The sequence below is a fragment of the Parus major genome, chromosome 1 (genome assembly GCF_001522545.3).
Source record: "Parus major isolate Abel chromosome 1, Parus_major1.1, whole genome shotgun sequence".
NCBI lineage: Eukaryota > Metazoa > Chordata > Aves > Passeriformes > Paridae > Parus > Parus major.
The window spans coordinates 4773763-4791459 of NC_031768.1; the positions used below are offsets into that span (position 1 = coordinate 4773763).

Consider the following 17697-nt stretch of genomic DNA (forward strand, 5'->3'; position numbering starts at 1 on the left):
TTTGGAAGTCCTGTCCTGCCTTTGTCTTCACCAGCAACACCCCCAAGTCTGTGCCCAGAGGCAGGGTTCAAGAAAGACAGCAACTACCAGTAGTAGAATATTAAGTTGTGAGGACACAGCTTCATGGCTTCATGAATCCAGAATAATTCTGCACTGAATTCCACACCTCATTATGGGCTACATGGAATGAAGGACATTGCTAAGAGATCCTGAGATTATAAAAGGCCCAAAGATACACATTCCAGACAGAACACTAACTGAAATGTTTATTTAAAACATCTTAACACACCCTTTTACAAATAAAAATACTGCAGGCTTACCACACTAAATCATCTACTTCAAAATTTCAATTTTTTGGGTATTTTTCTTTAGTTGTACCCAATTCCTGTTTCCTCTGGTTTATCCTCCAAAATCAGTAATTTCTGTGGAGTAGAAGGAAAGTCAGGGCACAGAGATGCATTTTATTATAAAACACTGAAAAGTAATCCCAGTAATCTGAAACATAACTCTAGAACTCTGCTGTCCACTTCAGTCCTCCTCACCCATTGCCTTTCAATGTCAGTACTTGAATTCAAGTTGTTTACATTGTTTGTCAGCTGGCAGACAGACTCAGTACACCCACACTGACTGCCAGCCAGCCTGTATGTAACTCTGAACAGCCAAAAAATGTCTCCTGGTTAGATGATATCATAAGGAATGCAGAACAAGAAAGAGGGAATTCCTGGGTGGAAAATGAATAATGTAAAGGCACAGGGAATACCAGGCTGCAAAGAAAACAGATTTTTTATATCTGCTCTTCACAGGATGCATATTTTCTTCAAATCATTCCCTCTTTCTATAACTTAATCTTGCTAAACATAAAGACAAGGGGAACAATACATTGCCTCCATAAAAATTATGGATGGAGTTCTAGGCTGAAAAATGTTTCAAATCATACAACTCCTTGATTCAGAAAATAAAGAGTTGGAGGGAACTTTGAGAACATCTATCACTTTGCTGTGTTTTCAGGCATTGGCATCTGCCTCTATGCCATATCTAACAGATACCTGGGCTCATTTGTTCTCAAAAACACCCTAGAAAAGCCACTAGGAAAACCAGAACTGCTTTGTTGTGGTGGGCCAGAAAATTTATTAGAATCAAGTTCAGTCCAAATGGTTGAGTCCAAGGGTCTTTGAGACAAACCAGGCTCAATGCACTTTTTCAGAATCCAAAGCAGAGCTATAATCTGCTGAGGTTTCTGCTGGATTTGACCCAAGCCCAGGGATCCTGTAAGATGTCAGCCCTACACACCAGGTCAGCCAGCTGCTTGTTCTGCCCTGAAGCTGAAGAGCACCTTCAGAGGTGAAAATGAAAAGCAAATAAACTGAAAACTACAAGAACTGCCCTAAATGTTTGGTGTGTACCTTCAAACATTTTCATATGGTTTAAGAGATTTTCTAATCCCTAAAGACAGTGGTTGGCTTGGATTTATTGTAAAATTACAAATGGATAAATTTATCTGATGTTTTCCTATCAGATAGGCAAGCTTGTAAATTTTAAGAATACATACAAATAACACAATTGGTTGGAGGCTTATAAGCTAAATATGAGTAAAAATGGATGCATCCCTGTTGCTTCTTGTTAACTATGTATTTAAAACAGGCTTCTGAACTGCCTGGAAGAAAATCTGAGCACCTGAATTTCAAATCTCCTTAGTTTGTAGCAGAAGCAAACCAATCAGAGACTATTTAAACTAGAATGCATAACAACACGTAAAATTTGTTTCTTCATATTTGTTTTGCCTGCTTTTGAACTACAATTGAGAGAATTAAGAATACACAGTTGCATTCATGAGAGGAAAGTGAAGTGCTCAAAACTCCCTGAACTTCTCAGGACCTGACATATTTCCTCTCATTTTTATTATTAAAAAAAAACCCAAAACCAAATAGTTTTGAAAGGCAATCTCATACAAATTCAACTCTGCAAGTGCTATCAAGTGTACATGCACAGAAGTGTCACTTTTAATTTGTTCTGTTGCAGTATATGAATTTAACTTCTCATAGTTTATCTCTCCAGAGGACTGCCCTCTTTATGAAAGGTAGAGATTCCCATGGTCTCCCAACAGCATCATGGCTTCAGCTGATTGACATCCGTAATTTCAAACCCTGACTGCTAATTAAAGAATGAACACATGTGCCCCATTTCTCACCTTGATCCTCCTGATCTTGGTTTACTTCTTCCTCTCTTCCCTCACCTTCCCCTCCTGCATCGCTGGTTGGGTGACTCACAGCCTCATCAGTGACTGAAATATAAGAAATTAGAAATACCAAAGAAAACCAATTTTACAAATTTGCATTCAGCCTTTGTTTTCATGTAATAGCTCCTAACTCCTACTGAAGGCTGCAATTGTTGTTCACATGAGAAATCCCACAAAATCTCTCTGTTTATACTCAAGTTTGTATAAACCATGATATAAAGTAAAATAACTCACAGGCTTCCCAAGATAGTTGTATCTCATGCTATGTGAAATAAAACAGATACATACATATTATGCTGTTTATGAATACACTTGGAAGTTCCAAACATCCAAATCATAGGAAAAATCATAGGAAAAACAAAACAAAACACAAAAACCCTCTCACATCACTTGATATTAAACCCATAAAACAATGGTCACCATAGTCAGAGCAGGGAGTTTCCAGATGTTTCCAGAGCAAACCTATAACTGATGGAATTTTCTCTTCAGCTACTGTACCTGCTGTACCTGATGCACCTGCTGCTTCTCTGGGGTCTAGTAGCTCCTCATCATGGGGAGACCAGGGTGTTAATTTGGTAATTTCTGATACTTTCCATATTGGTTCAAGAGGTAATGGTGGTTCCTCATCTTCTTCCTCCTCTTTTTCCTAGAAGAAAATTAATGAAATCCAGTATCTCATCCTACAGGCAGTAACTAAGATGATGGGCTAGTCTACTAAAACCTCCTTATGTGGGATAAATGGCAATGACCTTAAAAGTATTTACAGGTGGAGAAACTTCAGCAGCTGCAAATGCTGGAGAAGAATTACACTTTGAACCTTGATCAGGTCACTTGGCTATGACTGATGATTGATACCCAATGTTCTGTCTGGTGGATGCTGCACTGTCTGACACAGAAACAGTGACAAAACAGCTGTTTCTGCCTCAGTCTTTGCCTAGGGAGGACATTTGAAAGGATCTAGGAAGCAGTAAGGTACACAGAGCTTATGGTTTTGAAATCTGAAAATATTTCTGAAATTCATAAAAATCATGATTTTTCTACAAATATGAAGGAGTCAATAATTGCATCATTGTTTGTATTATTAGTATTATTAGCTAATTTCTTGTCTTTTTTTTTTTTTTTTTTTAATGGGCTTTGTTCTGTAATTACTTCAACTAAAGCAAGGGCACAATTTAATTTTTAGTGACAGCACTGTCCCTGCTTTAAAAACTCATTTAAGAATTCCCTGCTGAACTAAGGTAACACACATTACTCTGGATACTCCTATGAATCTGGTACTTAATTTGAGGATCTCTAGCTTTTGGCTGGGAAAAAACCAAAACATCTCCAAGCTCTGCAAATCTCTATCACAACTGATAGGATTTTGATGATTATTATTTTATCCTTCAGAACTGATTGCTGCATCACAGAGTTTTCAGAAACTGTTTAACGGGAACTAATGTGTCAGACAACAGAGGCAGCAAGCTCTAAGCTAAAATGTGGCAATTCTTCTTGAAATTGAATAGTAATATTAAAATATAAGCTCACTTCTGTAGCTCTTTTTGTGCCATATCTATAAGAAATGTTTCAAAACATTCATGTATAGAGAAGGGAAAACAGACTTTGATTAGAAGCTGTGGATATTAAGCTCCTAACATGACCAGAACAACAACAGGACATATTTCCCAAATATGACTCTGCTGGAAATTACCATTTGTATGCATAGCACCAAGCACTTCAGAAATATAAGAAATATTGCTCATTGTTTTCTGGTGTTCAGAAGAAAATGCAATAGAGGCTAAATGTGCATACAAATGTATCTATATTCCTCTGTGATCTGAAGCTTCAAATGTTTTGGTAAGGTCTTGATTTTTTTTAAGCAGAAGGGATTTATGTCTGCAAGCAGTGCAAAATCACACCTTGTACATTTCAAAGCTTACACAGTAGAGAACATTTAAAAATTAAAAAAAACAAACAAAATGAAGCCTCATTTAGTTCTTAAGAATGCATAAGTTTCCACCCTTCTTGCCTTATAAGATCTACTTAAATATCCCTGTCTGTAAGGCATTTTAAGTATTCCTCAACAATATGTTTGATTTGCTAAATCCTCTGATACTCACTACAACTTGCACTATTTCTCTTACCTGCACTGGTTGTATGTATTCACCATGCTGCTCACATCCAATATCAAAGATGAATTTGCCACGACCTAAAGGCTGCATAAAAACACAAAAACATCAGGAGAACTGAGCAGTTAATCCATTCTAAGCACAGAAATGTAAAATATCCTTTACTACAAATTCCATACAATAGTCAGTGACACTAGAATTTGAAAGCAATGTTGCAAAGAAAACTGGCATTGTGTCCCACAGAATGATTCAGTTTCACGTGTTACACTTATGGTACAGGAAACACTACAAAAGATCAGAAACCTAGCTTCTTACTTTAAGTGGAAATAGGTCATATTAAGTCAATTCCATGCTAACTGTTCAGATTAATAGAAAGTATTCTGCACACTTACCTTTCCATTGAGAAACCTGCCCTTAAATCTGTGGTTTAGGTGGATAAGTTCAGCTGGTCCATCCTGGATTCCATTTACCCAGCAGCCAACATACTTGGATCCTGTGTCTTTATAGACATAGGTGCCTTGCCCATGCCTAGGGAGAAAATAATAATTTTGTTTTATACCACTGAATATTAAGAATTTAGGCTGTTGTTATAATTAAGGCATTAAAACAGTATTAATCAAGCAGCTGAAACTACTCAAGCTAGACTAAATTGCCAAGGTCACCCCTGGACTTCATTTGCTGCAGTCAGACATGCTCTGAAAATAATGTTTGCATTTTAATGTCCTTGGGTGACTTGAAACATCCCTGTGAGAAGGAAACAAACCTCTTGTTGTTAGCCCATTCTCCAGTATAGGTGTCACCATTTGCATACAGATATTCTCCATAGCCCTGTCTCTGGTCATGCACCCAGTCTCCTTCAAGGACAAAAGGATAAAAGCAGTGTGAGACCCGATTTATTTCATTGTGTGATACAGTAGCCAGTTTGTAACGTTGTCATACAAGTACTAGGGAAGGAAAAGAAAGCTGTGGCACTGCTGGGATTCCTCACTATTCCTTATGCCACTCCTGACCCTAGAGTACCTTGCTCTTTTTTCATCAGGCTGTTCCTCTTCACATGTATTTATGCTGCTGCCTGACCTCCCTCTCCATTTTTCCATAATTATGTGTCTCCATTATCACTCTCTATTACCATTATGAACACATAACAACTCAGTCCTATCTTTAAATTGGTTAATCTATTACAGTTGCATTAGATAATGTGACATTTCCACACAAATTTAAAGAGGAGCTACTTTAATTTGACTCATTTGCTGAAGTAATCCTGTCAGTATTGGGGCACATATATTCAGAAGGATGCTAGATGGTTTGTATCTTAATTATTCTTCTAATCAAACTTAAAATAAATTAAAAAAAATAAAAAAACTCAGTGCATATGTTCCTGCAAGGCAAGATTGGGCTGCTCTTTTTGCTCTCAGCTTTTAGCCCTCACAATGTGAACATCTTTTCTTTCCCAGCTTAGAAATGAGGAGGGAAATACTGTCCTTTGAAATTTAATTGATTCTGATTGTGTCAGGTGCTCTCCAGTAAGCAGGGAAACTTTGCATTTCAACTTCTTCAAACTTCTCATTGGTGTCCCATTTCCTAAATAAGGGCTCTGATAAGCAGCTTATTCTTTTAATGATAGACCTAATAAATGTCTTAACATAAATCCCCATAAATAAACCACAAACTTCTCAGAACTATTACTAAAAAGAGAATAAGAGGGAAATATCTTGTAGAAAATGTATCTTCTTAAGATATTTTCCAATTCACTCTGTTCATTTCTGGGGGGAGGAGTGAGGGGGGAATGTGTCCTTTTGGCTACAGAAATCCTTACAACTGTGTTCAGTGCTTTACCTGCATATTTTGATCCATCTGGATAAAAAAATACACCTTTGCCATGCTTTTTGTTTTGAAGGTAGTCCCCGGTGTAGATGGCACCGTTTTTAAACCTGTAGGTCCCCTGAAACACATTTGGTACAGGTGAAATACCGTCAGTTCTCACCCTTGTTTCAACACAGAGCCCAAATAACACAACCGCAGAAGCAGAACCACATCCAGGGCCGGTGTCTTACATGTCCATTCCTCAAACCACACTCGTATTCCCCTTCGTAGGTGTCAGCATTGGGCAGCTGTGCCTTCCCAAACCCGTGCCGCTGCCCTTCGGAATTGCGACCGCCTTCGTACTCCTGGCAAAGGCGGAGGGAAAATGGTTACAGCAGCTGTCAGTGTGCCCTCATCAGAGGGAAACGGGTGTTTGGGGAAAGCTGCTCCAGCGGCAGTCGGTTACACCCCGGACCCCGAGGTTTCCGGGCACGGCTGGAAAGCGTGGCTGTGTAAAGGCCGGGTTAAATGCCTGGCAGGTCGCACCGGGAATGCCACAGCCGCACTCCCCGGGGCAGACCTCTCCCCGGGGATGTTCCCTTTCCCTTCCCCGCTGCCCGCCCGCTCCCCCGGGCCCCGCGGACCCCGATGCCTCCCGCGGCCTCCCCGGCCTCGGAGCCCTCCTCGGAGCCCAGGTCCGACATGGCGGCGCCGTGCCCGTCGCTGTGACAACCGGCGGGGCCGCCCCGCTGAGGGAACCGGCGCCCGACTCTCCGAGCGGCCAGGGAAATTCATCCACAAACACCAGAGCTTTATGTCCAGAAAGGAGACAGAGGAGTCCTTTTACTTTATTCGAATAAAGGCCAGGGGGCATTCCCCTGGGGTCTCTCAAATTTTTGGAGGACTCAGCCTCCTTTTTATCTTAATTTCCCGGCTGCGTGTCCCTCTGTTTTCCCGTTGTCTGAGGTACTTGAGAGGTACAGACTTCCCGGAATGCCTGATACCTAAGATTCCCCTCTAATATATAACCCTCCCTCTTAATTTTTAATTCTTAGGAAATGATGGTGTTTCCCCACTGTCTCTTTCATCTTTCAATATCCAGTTTCATTTACCAGCAATCCTACCGTCTGTTTGTAAAGGCAAATATCTTTTTTCCATTCATCAATGAGTGGAATCTTTCCCATTGTTTCTTTTATCTCTCAGTGCTACTTTTATTTACCAGCAGCTTAAACCCGTCACTCCTCTCCAAGCTGTTTGTTAGAAAGGCAGCATTAACCATTCAGCATTGAAGGAGCATGGGGATGGCTCCCCACAACATGCATGTCAGTCATCAAAATGCTTACCTATTTATATATTTTGGCAACGAGATTAGTGCGCTTTGGCTTAAAATTCACATAGTTCTCTTCATTAATTAGTCTTCTGTCTTCTATTTGTTATTGGTTTCTCGCTTCTCATGCTAATTAGTCCTCATTTTTCAGTCCTTTTATTATCTTTTTCCCAGATAGGGCATCTCTGCTTTATGTAAAGTGGTTTATAAATTCTGTTCAGTTCTCAACAATAAATTTCCCTCCCAGGCTCTGCTAACTTCCTTCTCAGGTCTGAGAGCATTGAAGTATGTCAAGCCCTAAACTCTTAACTGCTTTTCCTAACACATGGACATCACCCAGAGTTTGCCCATCAACTGTGAACTATTTCACAGATTAAAGCTCTTCTCAACATTTCCCCCCACTGCACAGGCGCCTTTTAAAACAGTGCCAGACTCTGTTTAGTGGGACCAGCATCAGGATGAGGAGCAAAGGCCATGATATAAAACAGAAGTTCCACCTCAATATGAGGAAGAATGTCTTAATGTGGAGGTGACAGAGCTCTGGAACATCTGCCCAGGGAGGGTGTGGAGTCTCCCTCTCTGGAGACATTCCAAACCCCCCTGGGTGTGTTCCTGTGTCACTGCTCTGGGTGACCCTGCCTGGGCAGGGGGTTGGACTGGGTGATCTCCAGAGGTCACTCCAACCCTGTGCCTCTTCCCCTCAGCTTTTCCCAGCCAGTGCCTTTTGTGTGTTGAAACTGGTGTCATCTGGGATGTGACCTGAGACCCTCTCAGCCTTCTGAGAGCTCCCAGTACTTCAGCTGGTCCGGCCTGAAAACAACATTTTAGATTTAAAACCCATTCCTCCACCAAGATTATTTGAATTTGCATGAGTTTATTGATGTTCAGAAATACCAGTCCACTTCTTGTTTTCCTCTCATACAGAAGTCAGGCAAGTCACCTCACCATCACTCTGCACAGTAATTTAATAGCCAAGGATTCACAAAAGGAGCCAGGCAAGGATAAGCTTGGTGAAAAGCAGTGAGCTAGACAAGCACTGGGCAGAGCAGGTGACGCTTCTGAGGTAGACAGGATTGGCAAGTGGCTGGAAAATGTGGTGGAGGTCACCTTATGCCCTAAACCAAAGCTTCACCACCCAAACCAGAAGAAAAACAGGGTCATCATCACTATACAAAGATAACACCGTATTCAGGCAGGTTTCCTCCTTTTCATAGGTAGGAATCTAAATAGCCAGTATTTAAATAATGTATGAATAGTAATAAGGTGTCACTTCTGTGGCAAGTCTCTTTTTGTCCTCAGCTGGGTAAAGATGAGAGAGGAGGAGACTATTGCTAAATACCTCTGTGATCATAGGAACCCTTCTGGCTTCCCAGTTAATGTCCAGTTACTCATTTGAGAGCACTTTGCCTTTGGAGCAGTTAAGAGCACTGAAATTCAATTTTGTTAGCGGATAGAGCATTAAGAAGCTATACATTTATTGACGCCAAACTGTAGGGTTATTTTTCTTTCCTACACACTCCCAGCATTTGACTAGGGAAGCCTAATTTGCATAATGTTCTATTAATAAGCAATTGCAGAATATGCAAACTACTGCTCTGCTCACCTCCTGCAGAGCTGACATGAGTGCACATTATCTGAAGCACAGTCTGTGCAGTTCTTCTTTCTTACTCTTGATGATGCCTCCCTTGCACCTCAGATTGCCTAAATTATTTTATGTATGATAAGGTAATGTCTCTAATTATGAAAGTGCTCACTTGGTCTGTGCATGGCAAATTCGTTCTAAGCAGACTCTGAGGCTCAGAGTGGCAAGGGAATTAATGTTTGGAATGCACAGGGAGGTGCTCCCTGTTAAAGCCAATGACAAAAATAACCAGACGTGTCTTTTGGCCTGGAAGGTGACGTGGCTCAGGGAACAGCTGACACAAACAGGAAGCAGTGACAAGACATCAGAGTCACTCCCCTGGATGACCACTAATAATGATCATTAACTGCTCATGCATATTGTTTCAGAGTTCTGAAGGAGGAAAAGGGTCTGAAGCAGATCCGTTTTCTTGAGAAGCAGCTAAGAACTCTTTCTTTATAAAAGTTAAACTGCTCAGCACCCAGAAGTGGCAGACAGAATAAATATCTTTATGACAGGATCATTTTACTTAAATGAGCAAGGCATAATTTAAAGTTTTCTATACCTATAAACTGTCTTGCGAGGACAGCTACAGCTTATGTATAATTAATGACAAGAAGAATTTATTTTGTAGTTTCTTGTCTTTTAGTTGAATTCGGATATATTTCAATGTCAGATTAAAGTTAAGCTTCAGGTATGTCACTGTTGAAAGGAGGTCTGCTATCATCCTTATTTTCTTGTTCTTTTCCCTTTTATGTCAAAGGACCAGTATTCTTAAGGTCCTGCTGATCTTGTATACAAATTTCATTTGTCCAAAGTCCCGAGAGGGTAATTTGTGCTGATTACCTGCTCTGTCCCTGCTGCTGGCTGAGCTGGCAGCTGCCAGCACCGACTGCCAGTCACCCTGGCAGGGACAGCAGAAGCTGCCACAGCTGTGAGTGGCCCTGAGGAAGCTCCTGGTTTGAGTTTGACAGAAACCCCACAGGGAGCCAGAGTTCCACTAAAACCCAAAGCCATTGCTGCCAGAGGTGCTTAAAAACAGAGACAACAACACAGGGAAGGAAAAGGCTGCTGGGATCAAGATGCCAGAAGGTGCCTCCTGTGGGGGAGGACAGCCCTGGATGTCCTTTTATACTGCCTTGAAGGTCCTCACTTTGATTTTAAGCTCCTCTTTTGGTTTTCAGCTCCTCTGCAGAGAGAAATGACCAAAAAGCACTTTTAAGGCCAGTTATGCTTCTGTTTCTCCTTTGACTTTACTCTCTCTGAGGAGGGAGAGACTTTTGAAGTTCAGGGATTTTGCAGGGAAAATGCTGCTGTGCCAAGCCTGTGAAACAACCTGAACTCTTCTTTCCAGCACTGACCAAGCTCTGAAAACACACATTGCACAATGAACATTAGAAACTACAGGACTGTTTGTTGATCTCTACATTTCAATCAGAGTCTTGCTTCAAAGGGGTGATAAAAATAAGGCAGGGTGCACACATGGTCTCTGATGTGGTAAAGGCAGCATTTTGCTTAATCCCCACTCACTGCACTTCAGAATTCCTGTCCTCCAGAAGCTTGCTGATCTCTGCCCTGTCCTACCATGCATCCTTCTTCCTGGGGCAGTGCCTGGAAGCTTTTCTCCACCCTGCCAGCAGTGTGGCTCTAGGGAGCTGCCTTCTCATCTTCTGCCATCAAAATTAACAGGACTAATGGAGATAATCTGCCTGACTCACAGGTTGGTTTCCTCACTTCACACATTACTCAATCACTCCTGACAGAGTTGGTGACTCTGGGAGGGCCAGTCCTTGGCATTCAAGTCAGTTTGAGTTTTGCTCTGGGCTCAATTAGAGATGCAAGTGATCCTTCATTGCTTTTGGTAGGGCAGACATGGGCAGGATTGTGTCTTTTGACAATAATTTAAAGAACAGAAAACTCAAAGGAAATATTTTTTATTCTATCTTAAAATACAGTAATTTCCATCTTTCTCCTTATAAAAGTGCAATGCATGGCTGGTAACAGATATTAGAAAAGTGCAAACAGGAGCTGTCAGGAAAAACTTAATGAAGTCAGATCTGTTCCTCCTGACACTTTAATATAAACCAGATTGCTTTCAACAGCCCTTTTGGAAGAAAAATATGGGATTTTGGAATTGAAATAATATCCTAAGGGGAGTTCTTGTTTGGGAATATACATTTCAGGTCTTTTTAATATTCTGCAATATCATCAGGCACACTTTCAATATTTTCTAAGATCATGGGAACAAACAGTGGACAAGGGGGAATTTACTGTCTCTAAATTCCATATACTGGGTTTTTTTCATCCAACTGAGAATTAAGCAAGATTTTGAAATGTCAAAATCCTTTGCAAAATGGGAACTTCTCTGCACACAGCTCTTTTTAAGCTGGAAAAATGAAATCTGCTTACTCTGTGTGTATGCCAAGTAAAGATAACCTCTTTTTGTGCCCATAACTAAGTCAGAAGAACAAGCAAATGACCTTTCTAGCCACTCAGCTTACAACTGCCTCCTTCAAGTACAATTAACATTGTATATCCTGAAGGCAGGACAATTCAAAAACCTACGTTTATGTGAAAGCCATTCTTGAAATACAGATAATGCTTTTTTTGTCTCTTGGCTAAATATGACCTTTCATTTCCCTCCTGCAGATTATCCAAGGGAAAGTGTTCTGCTGTATTTATATCCTGCCTCCCATTTCTCTGACCTCACTGCTCAATTTAAAGTACAGACTGCATTCCATTCTTCAGACATCTGGGAAAATTGTCAGGTTTTTCCTTTTATCTAAGGGGACTCCCTTTCCACTAAAGTGCAGTGGGGACATACAGAGGACACTTTGGTTCCATTTAGGAAATGGTTGCTGATGTCTTTTCTCAAGACTTTGATGACAGTCAATGTTACTAGTGATACCAAGAAAGTAGTTGGCATTCATGAGATTAAAAAAAAAAAATCTTATGGTCAGTATACGAATAAAGCAGCACTGATATTACAAATTTCTCTATTTTTCTCTGGAAATGTTTTTGGTTTGGTTTTTTTTTTTTGGGGGGGGGGTTGATTTTTTGTTGTTTTTTTTTTTTATTTAAAAAAACCCCAAGCCTAAGCTTCTTTATTCAGGCAGAGCTTGTAATGACATAAAGCTCAAGCAGCCCAATCCTTTTGTCTATACCCCCTGAAATCCTAATCTGGTAATTCAGAATTAATTCAATAGACAATAATGAAATTTTTAAGGTAGATGGGACTAATTTGCTGTCTCATTCCTGTCAGCTCAAATACCTTCATACTTCCTATTCTTATTCACAACTTGCAAGGCAATTGCTTTAGTGTAAGCTCTGTTCTATTCTGCTTTCTCTTTTACCATGGTTCTGGTATTTGGTTTCTGCTGCACTATGCCTCAGTGCTCCCTTCTCATATAACTACCCTTCAGTGATCAAGTCTGCAAGCAAGGAGAAAGGAAATCTGCCAGCAGCCCTGGCTAATTCACTATGTTTACCCCTCAGTAATTGTTTCTGTAGCCATATCTTGCACTTCCACACAGTTCTCCAGGAAATTTAAGAGTAGAAACAAGGGCAAAATGACAAGAAAAGCAATCCCATTTCCTGCAGGAGGTAGAATTAAATTCTTCAAGATAAGTTTCTCAAAATAGATTCGCATTTTGTAATGGATGATGGCCTTCATGATGTTTCACAGATTCCATCTATGATAATACAGCTTGGTTGTGCTTTGGCTTTGGTTGTGTTTTTTTAGTTTGGTTGTTTTTGTTTTAAATTCTGCATTCCCAGAACATTCTTGTTCATTTTTCTGTGAGCAGGTGGCTGAAGATGTGAGAGCTACTGCAGGGAACCTCCATCCCTGCTACAGGAGCCACTGATCCCAGGAGCAAAAGGCCAAGTGCAGCAGCTCTGCCCAGGGCTCCCTTCAGCAGATCCCCAAAAAACACAACTGCTGCTACAGCCACTTTTTAAACAGGTCCTTCTTTAGACAGCATGAGGTGGTTTAACCATCCCACTCCACAGTCCTCTGGAAACCCTTGGGAAGAGTCAGAGCAGGCAGAGTCCAATAGACAACTCACAGCTTTCAAATAAATGCTGTTATTTCTAATTGTCTCCTCCAGGCTGACTAATACCTATCTTTATGTAGGCATCTTTATACAGTTTTACTGCCCTTCCTTGCCCATGCTCCACATTTACAGGATGTTTTCTTTTCATAAGCCTTCCTTAGTACTTGGTTACTGCCCTGCTCTGCCTGGGGAAAAGCCTGTGCTGGCCCAGTGGTCTTGTCTGCTGGTGTCTTTTCCTCAAGCTACCAGCTGGTGATTCCCACTGGATTTCTGGCAAGATACATGCAGTGAAAGTACCAATGTGGAAATTCTGTGGTCATGTTAGTGTGGCACTGAGCCAGCACTAGAATTTCTCAACAGGCAGGACATAATGTGCTAAATCATCTCAATAGCTTCCAGCCCCTCCAAGTGCCCATCGACTCCCAAACATACAGGCACAGCCTTCAAATCCTCAGTTTTTTTGGCTCTTTTGGATATTTATTTTTTTTTGTGTACCAGAGCTTGATGGCAGGTTATATCTGGATTGCACCCAGTGCTAATGTCAGTTGCTTATACAATATTCCAGCTGCTCTGTTGGGAAAACAAAGCATGTGAAACTAATAAAGGCAACCAAAAACCATGATTATATCAGTCCTCAGAATCCTGCTACTTGTTGGGAATAAAGTCTAAGTAAATATCGATTTTCAGATAGTCAAATACTATTTAACAATACATTATTATGCAAATAAGCTATGCATTTTTTAATTCTCCTAAGACAAAGAGATCATTCCATGGCCAAACAGATTAGTTGTTTCCATCTGTGCAATTATGAATCATAAAAGATATCTTTTATGCCATTTACTGGAAAGAAAATAAATATTTTAATCAGCTAAGGGATGCAATAGTTGGCATCCAGACCTCTGCTCAGCCAGCATCACCTATTCAGTGCAGGAAAGATGACAGTGACATCCACTGACTTAAAAGTGTTTTGCTTTGTCTGGACTTAAGGAGTTAAGAGCACCTCTTGTGAAAGTAAAATTTAACTGTCAACCGGAAAATTAGATTATCTCTTTGGAGAGAAGCACCATCACAAGCACATGAAAGCATCTGCCAACTCATACATCTTTACTTCTGTTTGCTTTTGCAGACAAGAACTCATCCTTTTCTATTTCTGCTGGTACGAGCATTGCCAGGGGCTTAAAAAGCCAAACCGCTGCCACACTTTGTACCCAACATTTACCCAATTACCACAACAATTTCCTGGACCAAGCCCTTAATTTGTGTTTCCTTCTGGGAAACAACTGGCAAAACGTGATTTGTTTGTTTTTCTGTGAGTCTCTAGATCACACATGTTATTTTAAACCTTGTATGTGTGTGTGTTGTGTTTTTTTAACCTTGTGGATCTCCTTTTATCTCTGCCCAACCTCTGGCCCCTCTGTGATGCTCCACACCAGCAGGATGTTGTGCAACCAGCAGCACAAGCTCCTGCTGCTGCCTCTGCCTGTATTCCTACTCATTTGATGGCTTCTGGCAATTGTAGCTGCTGGTGACCCACACTGGCATAGCAGAGACAGCAGCTGTGCCAAGTGTGGCAGCCAGCAGGTTTCAGTGATGCCAGGGGAATGGATTACAGGAAACGTTTATTTGAATGGGAGATGCAGTTTCTACTTTAAGTATGAAAAATATCAGAGTTTTCTGGGGCTGTTTGGCACGTGCTTTTTGCAAGCTGCTGGTAACAGAATAGTAAGATACTCAAGCAAGGTTATATTCTTTAAGGAATTTAAAAAGGGCCAAGGCAACAGCAATTTTTTTTAAAATGAGGATTTCACATGATGATGAATAGTTGTGATAATTTGGGATGGCTAACCATGTATACAGATGCACTGTGATGGGTCTGACCTTTTCTGCTGTAAAAAAGACAAATCTTTTTTCTTGTGTGTCTGTGCACCAGTCAGAATAGAGAGTGCCTGGGTTCCTTCTGGTGCAGAAGTGCAGCCACATGATTCATGTAACTCATCTCCTCAGAAGGTAAGATTGGTGACAATCAAGAGCAGTGCATTAACTTTCCAAGCAGGACCTTTGTAGGAAATTATTTGGGGAAATTATTTTTTTTAACCTCTTATTCACTACTTACAAATATCAGCAAGAAAGATGGAACCAACATCTGCCACCAACAAGCTTTAAAGCAGCAGATTTTACAGCACCCACCTGCATCTGCAATGGTTCAGATGCAACTCTGAGACCGTGATCCTGAAAATGTGAAAATAAGAGTGAAGGGCTCCTTTACTTCCTGGGAGAAGGTGAAGGAAAGATGCCCTGGGATCGCAGAACAAAGCTGAGCATGTGTCTAAGTGTTTAACATGTGGGGCCTAAGGAACATCACACTGGGAGTCATTTATTGCTATTCTCAGCACAGGCAGTACAAGATGAGAGGGGAAAAGAGAACAACGTTGGACACTTCAGTGAGTGCCTTGTCAGGCACATGGTGCTCTACAAGGGACAGACTTACACAGATAAACCTAACCTGCATGAGGTAACTTTAGCAGCTATTCAGTCCTGGATGAAGGAAATAGCACAGGGGTTTTTGCTCTGGTGAAGCAGTCGTGATGAAGAAATACACCTGCAGCAGAAAGTGTGCATTTATATAAACAAACTGACCTTAGATAGATGTTTTCTGAAAGACTGCAGGAAACCAGGAGACAACTAAATACATTATTTCATCTTTATTGAAGCCCTGCTGAATGTTTCACTTGGCTTTCTGATGATCTGCTGATGATCTGTGAACATTTGGCACCAGAAATACCTTCATGTATGTCTGACAGTGCTGCAGGGAAACACCTGTGCACACCTGCCCAGGCTGGGGGTGCCTGTCTGGGGATCCTTCTGGAAATGCTGGGCAGTGCAGAGGGGTCTGGCCACCACTGGAACATCTGGAGTGGAAGAGGCTGCCAGGGTGACAGATGGGGACAGCAGATGCAAGGGAGCATCTTTTCCTTCTCTGGCAGGACAGGGGTGAGCTGGGGCCCTGCCAGAGGCCAGGGACAGCAGTTTACCATCAGAATGGACCACAGTGAGTCACAGTCCAACCTCCCTGGTGGACATGGCACAGGATTGTGTCCAGATGGTTCTGGAATATCTCCAGTAAGGGAGACACCACAGCCTTTCTGGACAATCTGTGCAGTGCCCGGTCAATGAAGTGGAATTTCCTGGGCATAAGTTCCTGCTCATTCTTCTCGTCCTGTTGCTCACTATCCACAGAGCCTGGAGCCATCCTCTTGGCACACTTCTTTAGATATTTATACACATTAATGAGGTCTCCTCTCGAGGTTGGAAAGCCCCAGCTCCCACAGCCTTTCCTGGTCAGAGAGCTGCTCCAGTCCCTTCCCCTTCGCGGCCTCCGCTAGCCCGCCACGGGAGCTCCACATCTCTCTTGTCTTTAGGTGCCCAGACCCGGACACAGCACCCCAGAGGAGCCTCACCTGGTCTAAGCAGAGGAGCAGGACCACCTCCCTGACCTGCCGGCACTGCCCTTCCCAAAGCCAAGTGTTCCCTCCGCAGGCTCCTCCTCCGCGGCGGGGAGGGGCCGAGGCCGCCGGGTCCCGCCGCGCAGCTCCGGCGGCGGGCGGCGATCCGGCCCGGCCGCTCGGCTCGGCTCGCTGGCAGGGAGGGGAGAAGGAAGAAAGAGGAGCAGCAGCAGCGGCGGTGCCGGGGGCAGCAGCCCAGGGTAGGCTGTGCGGGCGGGGGCCGCGCACCTGCCGAGCCGCGCCGGGGGCGGAGCGGGGGCGGCTCCTGGGCCGCGGGGCCGCTGGGAGCGGGGCCGGGCCGGGCCGGGCCGGGGAGCGGCGGCAGCGGGGTCGGGTGTTCGTCACCCTGCCGGTCACCGCCGCCTTTTGTCTCCTCTTCTCCCGTTTATTTAACCACGGGCGGGCGCTGCCCGGAGCCCCCCATCCTGCTGGACAGGGAGGGTCGCTTGGGAGGCGCTCCGCGGTTTCGGAGGTGGCACCGCAGGTTGGCGGCCCGGGGCTGCCGGTTGGACCCCAGACAGAGCCCGGCCCTGCCCTGCCCCACACCTGCCCTGCCTGTGGGTCCCGGGGAAAGGCGGTGCCTGCCCCTTCCCCCGGCTCGGCTCCCGCTGCCCTTGACCTTTGGGATGGCCGGAGCAGCTCTGGTCAGTCCTGCGGGTCCCCGGGCACGGCTCACAGGGGCTGTGCCCCTCTGTGGATAAACCACGGTGAACCCTTTCCCCCCTGTGTATTAAATAGAAGGAACGCGGCTATTTAAGGCGCCGGAGTGACGGATTTGGCAGTTTCTGGCTCAGGTGCAGAGCTGCCGGGCATTAAGCATAGTATGCATTAGATCCGCGTGTGTGCGAAGGCGTTTGAGCTCTTAATGACGCCCCGGGGAGGGTTTGGGTACCCGGAGTCGGCAGACACAGAACTCATCTCAGCCCCGGGGAGGGTTTGGGTACCCGGAGTCGGCAGACACAGAACTCATCTCAGCCCCGGGGAGGGTTTGGGTACCCGGTGTCGGCAGACACAGAACTCATCTCAGCCCCGGGGAGGGTTTGG

At 43.3% G+C, this 17697-nt stretch overlaps 2 protein-coding genes across 14 annotated transcripts in view; one reads left to right on the plus strand and one right to left on the minus strand.

Annotated features, from left to right (window-relative positions):
- Positions 1 to 243: 243 nt before the first annotated feature.
- Positions 244 to 6890, minus strand: RSPH1 (radial spoke head component 1). 2 transcript variants are annotated; one of them, XM_015627245.1, is made up of 9 exons: positions 6792 to 6890; positions 6399 to 6512; positions 6181 to 6286; positions 5108 to 5198; positions 4737 to 4872; positions 4360 to 4431; positions 2744 to 2882; positions 2189 to 2281; positions 244 to 422 (listed from the first exon to the last, which is right to left on the minus strand). In XM_015627245.1, exons 1-9 carry the CDS (start codon positions 6849 to 6851, stop codon positions 400 to 402), a joined length of 834 nt encoding a protein of 277 aa, XP_015482731.1. In that variant the 5' UTR covers positions 6852 to 6890; the 3' UTR covers positions 244 to 399. The 2 variants fall into 2 exon arrangements, with proteins under 2 accessions (XP_015482731.1, XP_015482652.1); XM_015627166.1 differs by having other exon boundaries at positions 2735 to 2882.
- A 9864-nt stretch (positions 6891 to 16754) lies between these two features.
- Positions 16755 to 17697, plus strand: part of SLC37A1 (solute carrier family 37 member 1) — a 35208-nt gene continuing 34265 nt past the window's right edge. For 10 of the 12 annotated variants that reach the window (XM_015637832.2, XM_015637873.2, XM_015637883.2 and 7 more), the window contains exon 1: positions 16755 to 16853. The gene's annotated coding sequence lies outside the window, so the exon portion shown is untranslated. Of the gene's footprint in view, positions 16854 to 16991; positions 17138 to 17230; positions 17448 to 17697 lie in introns of those variants that run through there. The other 2 variants (XM_015637863.3, XM_015637855.2) reach the window with 2 other exon arrangements.

Bases quoted from the DNA above. Each gene is read 5' to 3' on its own strand.
- RSPH1 (XM_015627166.1), bottom strand. From the start codon at position 6,851: ATGTCGGACCTGGGCTCCGAGGAGGGCTCCGAGGCCGGGGAGGCCGCG. The intron at 2,883-4,359 runs GTAAGAGAAATA...ATTTTCTTCTAG, and splicing joins AATACATACAACCAGTGCAG to GAAAAAGAGGAGGAAGAAGA. The intron at 423-2,188 runs GTGAGAAATGGG...TCTACTCCACAG, and splicing joins CCAAGATCAGGAGGATCAAG to AAATTACTGATTTTGGAGGA.